The sequence below is a fragment of the Melanaphis sacchari genome, unplaced genomic scaffold (assembly GCF_002803265.2).
Source record: "Melanaphis sacchari strain LSU unplaced genomic scaffold, SCAv2.0 Contig13_pilon_pilon, whole genome shotgun sequence".
NCBI lineage: Eukaryota > Metazoa > Arthropoda > Insecta > Hemiptera > Aphididae > Melanaphis > Melanaphis sacchari.
This window is the reverse complement of record NW_020270588.1, coordinates 2,234,295-2,240,294: the sequence shown is the minus strand read 5'-3', so window position 1 is coordinate 2,240,294 and position 6,000 is coordinate 2,234,295. Positions and strand designations below refer to the sequence as shown.

The 6,000-nt window shown below is 29.4% G+C and overlaps 1 protein-coding gene across 1 annotated transcript in view; it reads left to right on the top strand.

Annotated features, from left to right (window-relative positions):
* Positions 1–3,474: 3,474 nt before the first annotated feature.
* The window catches only part of LOC112591630, a 45,133-nt gene continuing 42,607 nt past the window's right edge, over positions 3,475–6,000 (top strand). The window contains exon 1 of the mRNA XM_025335504.1: positions 3,475–3,553. Coding sequence (XP_025191289.1) covers positions 3,475–3,553 — 79 coding nt within the window. The remainder of the gene's footprint in view (positions 3,554–6,000) is intronic.

Here is a 6,000-nt window from a genome sequence, read left to right as displayed (position 1 = left end):
AAATGTATAGTGATTTTTACATTTTAATTTTGATTACTCTAATACATAGGTCATATCTAATGTTTATTGCCGAGAAATTTTCGTCGTTACTCGACACTTATTATACAGTATCTGTTATTTATCACAACTATTAACTTTGACTAGAATAATAACTCAATGTAAGAAAGTAAAAATATTTTTTTTCTTGCACAGGTTTATTTTATACACACACAATAAAATATTAAGAAATTAACAAAATTATACTGGTAGTATAGATTAAAAACTGGATAAAAATTATCCCGTTCAAAGTTTGTCAGTACAATAGAACACGATGCTCAAAAAAGGACAATCCCGTTTTAAACAGTATGGTCATTGGTCACTTTATGCTTTAATTTGTAGTGACTTACATTTAACAAATAAATTTCAAAAATAGGTTTATAGTGATTTGATAATGTATAGGTTATATTATAGGAACGAAATGTGTAATATTGTAAATCGAAATAATGTGTGATTTTTAAGTGAATAAAATCTATTGGAAATGCTATAAAAATGATAGCGAATATAACGAAGTTTGTCATTCGATATTTCACAATATGGAAAGAAGATAAAATCTTAAAATGATTAATTTAAACTATTCAAAAATTATCGAATTATTTTAAGTGTGGGCTTACCTATCGTAAGTGCACGCGTAAGTCTTTAAAAGCAATTTATAGACGCACCACGCCTAGTACGAAAATATACGAGTGTATTAATTACAATTACATGATTAAGTTTGTTTATTCTCTTATACGAGTATGCATTTTCTACACATTTATATAAAATATAAAGTAATTAAAATAAAGTATTTGCAAATTGGTTAGCTAATCGTTTATAGTATAAATATGTACACCTATTAAATGTAAGATATTATGTTTGATATAAATTCACACAGCAAATATATGCTGGATATATTTTATTTAATGTTTTTATTTAAGCCCCAGGAATGAACACAAGACATAATGAATATTGATGTTCTAATAAAATTGATTAAAGGGTTATATTATTCAAAACCCTAAATGTGCATAGACCAATTAAAATGAAATGGTTTTATTGTTGTAAATTGTGCTTACCTTATTATTTTATTAATGACACGCACACTCTACATAAGTATCTAATATTATTATTATTTTTAATATTCATTTTTATAATTATTATTATATTTTATTTCATTAGGCATTTGTACCTGGTATATTGCATATCATACTATAGTTAAATCTGAGTCTCAAAGAACCAGCTGTTGTTGTAATAAAAAAAAAAAACCTGAAAAATCTATAAAATCTATATCATTGTAATTTAAAAGCCATGAGGTTCAGTTTTATTGCATGTGTGGCTACTTGATCGGTTATGACTTGCGAATAAAGTTATCGTAGTCATAAAAAGTCGAACAAAATTACGTTACCGCCAGTACATAATCACCTTTACTGAAAATATATTGTTATTTTTAAAACCCTTGGATGTTATCGTAATAAGCACACGAAAAAAGTATCAAATTTGACTTTTGCTTGAGATCAATGGTATCACACATAATTGTTAATGTCAAGGGGTGTAAGAACTAAGAATAGCATAATTAAAAATGTTTTGAAGATGTCATGTAAACAAATCTTCATATTTTATTCCAATGGAAAAAAAAATATTAAATAGTTTAATAAACTCAATTCTCATTTTATAATTTTTAACTTGCATTAATATTATATAATAATGCAGTGAAACCTTCGCTTACGGTTCCCTTTAAATAGCAAATTAACTAACCTTTAAATAGCAGACATAATTTCAGCGACCGAGAATGTTGGATATTTGAGGTTTTATTTTGATAATAATATAATGAAACTCAAAACACTGCATTTTAGAGAATAATATTAGTTGAATGTCTTTTAATTCGTGTTTTGTGTATATAATTTATTTTAATAAGTATAATGGCATTTATTTAAAAATAATAATTCAATCATAAGTTAAGTCTAATTTAACTAAATGGTCACGTTTTTGTCGAAAATGAGTATAAAAAAATAAGCCGTAATAGCTTATATAGTATACTTGTATAAATGTATAATATCTGTGTAACCTTGATGTTGTAGCTGTAAAATATGTGTTAAAATAATTTTATGAAAAAAATGTTAATATAAATTATTATTGGAAAACCATAAGCATATTCGACTAAGTTTTAGACCATATGATTTTAAAATATTATTTTATTTTCATCATTTAAATTACCGGCTTTTTAAAACTGATATATCAAAATATATATTATGTATTATATATATATATATATATATATATATATATATATATATATATATATAATTACATTACTTTACATTCGTGGTAGCGGTATAAATAGGATGGTGTTTGGGGGTGCCATTATATTTTTTTGGGCGTTTTAATTTAGACATATATAAACATTTATGTATAATGTATATATATATACAAATTGTTTTTAGTTTTATAGATATTCAGAGTTTCAAAGAAAACCATTGAATACCGTCGCACCCTAGGTGGTTAGTGCAAACCAATACCTGGCAGTTGTCGCGTTTCCGTTTCAACAGTCGTAAAACAAAAAGTACAATCGACGTTGTTCGTCGACCTACGTACAAGAATACACACGAGAAGGGGAGTAGGTACCGGAAGGTTGCATTAAAACCACGATGAGGTACCTACTGCCATATTATTATGTGACGAACAAAACACATAAATACAATATGGGTGATATCAATACACGCGGTGTTCGCTGCTGCAAGGAACGGGGTTACGTCGCGGCCAAGGGATTATTCAAAACAAATCATATTTGAAAAACAATAATTATTATTCACGTTTTGGGAGTAATAAGCCATGCTCATATCATTGAAATCGTCGTGCCACAGGACAATAATTCACGCCGTACAGTCTAAGTCCGAGCAATTTGAATTGTACAATACGCTTATATTAACGGTAGGTACATACATATAGTTAGGACGACAAAAATCGTAGGCACTTCGACGTGCACGATGTCTTACCGCCTCGAAACTCAATACTCAATGATATTAATGAGGAAAACATCGACAACGCATATTTTACCATTTCGAGTTTTATTCTCGTTTCACACGCTCTCGCGCGCTTGTGTGTTTGTGTGTGTGTGTGTGTGTCACGGGTGGACCGAGGGGATGAAGAATTGTAAATACACAAGGCATGCGGCAACCGTCGACACCGTCGTCGAGGGTGGTGGATTTCGGGCGGCACGCACCACGTGGACATCGGACCGAACCGGCGGCGGCGGTGGCGGCAGCGGGATCCCATCCCTCCGCCGTCGTCACATCAGCTTACGACGGCAGTCGCCGACACCGACGCCGACGACGCACTCGGTTGCCGTCGACAGCCACATTACCGCCGCTGAAGCCGAGCGAGACGACTCGCCGGTCGACACTCTTGTCGGGACTCTGGAGAGGCTCATCTCCGCCGCCGCTGGATCACCACCGATTTTTCGCCATGGTCCGGCCACCGGTGACCACAAAGCTGCTCCTGGGCCTTTACTCCTGGTTCTATTCGTGCACGATCGCGCTCGACGGTAAGACATCGATTTATATTATGTTCGAATTTTTTAATTTTCCTCCCATTATTTTAATGTGTTTTAATGTGAAATTATCTATTACCGACGTAATTGCACCACAAACCCACATCGTTCTCAGCAAGTTTTTTCATACAATTTTCTAGCGTAGAACGCAGAGTACAGTACGACAGCGTGTAAGCAATGTAATCGCAAAACGATATAACATTTAGCTCAACCTTTATCTCAATGCATGTGTAGTCAGTGGTTTGGACGAAAAACAAGAAAAACAAATATTGTTGTTTAATAATATATACGGGTGCATAAGAGTTTTTAAATCTTTGTGTGAGACAAATAATTAAAAATGTAAAAGACATTGACGCGCCTTTGAACCGTATAAGAACGAATATGTGTACACGAAGGTTTAATAATACTGCGCTGTATTGAAGTGCATATAGAGAATAAAATAGGTACACGTTTCTTTTTTTCTTTATTTTTTCTCTTTTTTTTTAAGCCAGAAGATTTCATAAACGCTACACAATTTTAAGCGAATATGGTGAAAAGTTTTTTCCAAGGATAAAGATGAAAAACTCGCGATCGTTCGCGTCGAATAATAAACAGTTTTTTCCAGATAGGGGTGACGCGACTGAGAATGATCTCTAGGGATAATTTCAAAGGGACCGTAGAGATATTTATTATTTAGCAATTTCGTTGTTTTAAGTCATAAATCTAAATCAAAAAGCTAACACATTATTCAAAGTTAATTTGGGTAAAGAAAAATATTTCTGTGAACTTATGTGACATTTGTTAAGTCATATAAATGCATAGGTAAAAATAAATAATATGATATTTATTTTGTATCGTTCACAGATATTTTTCTCATTTTATTTTTATGAAATAAAATGGGCGAACAATCAAATTATTGATTTAAAAATTGAAATTTTCATCTTTTATTTATTAACGAGTTGAAAAAATTACGGAATCTTATAAATTTACACACTACGTCCAAAGAGTAAGAAATTATAAAATATTATTAACAATATTGCAGAATATCCTCATTGTACAATCCACGTTTGAAAATGAAATACGTTTAACATAAGATTCCATCGAAAACATTCATAATAATAGTCTTTAAACTGTAGTACGATATAATTTCCTTAAGATCTTGACATCAACTTGAAATGAACTTTTTAGACAGGCAATTTGTTTACTGGTGTAGAATAATGATCAAATGCGGATTCAACAAGAATAATAATATACATTTAAATATACATTTTGTAATATTATTGTCTACGGATATAAAATATTGTTATGTTCAAATACTTTTAAGTATAAAATACAAATACTATATGATAAAAGTATAAAAATATATTCTACAAAAAATCGAAAATCTTAAATCATTTGGTTTTTATGTGATATAATTTTTTTAATTAATTATAAAAGTTTTGATAAATGTTTATCAATTATTTCTAATTAAAAAATAAAAAAATAAAAATAAAAAAATAAGAATATTTAGTAGGTGTTAATAATTTTTTTTCTGACAGGTTATTTAGTAGGGATTTGTGGGAAAGTATATTTTTTTCGGCGATAAGTGTTAAATTCTGATAACGTCAATCATCAAAAGTCTTATTTATTAAGTAACTTAAAATAAATTTACCTAGTTTCTAGCATGAGTAATTAGTTAATTTTAACTTAGAAAAGTTATTTTATGACATCGTTCTCAGTTCTTTAAAAATATGAAGGAGTTTAAAGTCAAATCTCAAAATTAGTAATAAATTGTTAATTTTTAGTGCGTGTTTAAATTTTTAAAGTTTGCCTGTAATCCAACGACTACAGTTATTATACCTAAGGCTTTAACACAAACTAAAAACTTAATGTAGTTTTAGTTAAATAATGTTAACAATTCAAAATAAAATATAATAATTAAATTGATATACTTTTTAACTATACATAATATTAATTTAAAAGAAAATTTTATTTTAATTTTCAGTAAAATGTTTGACTTAAATATTTACCTGTCATCTTGGTAAGATAATCCTTTTTGAAAATGAAATAAAAAAATACCCCGCAGACGTTAGAATAAAAGCAAGAATAAAGAAAGAAAATAACGGAAATGGGATGTCTAGGTGAATTTATTCACTGAGTGACATGTATTGTATGGTCGGGCGATAAGTATGAGTAATACTTGCTACAAGACGAAAAAAGATAAACTTTAAATATTGGAAATAAGTTAAATAAGTGTATACTATTGTGTATGCCTAAAAGTGCAGAACTGATGATAAACACGTGTGTTCTATTCATTACGAAACGATGATTGATAAAATTGATAAGATTATTTTGCGATGGTTACATAATACAACTATAATATAAAATTAGTCAGTTAAAGTCTTTTATAGTAAATTAATTTATATTTTGTATTTTTTATTAGATATTCTAACTAGTAAATAGTAATTGGAATTTAAATCATA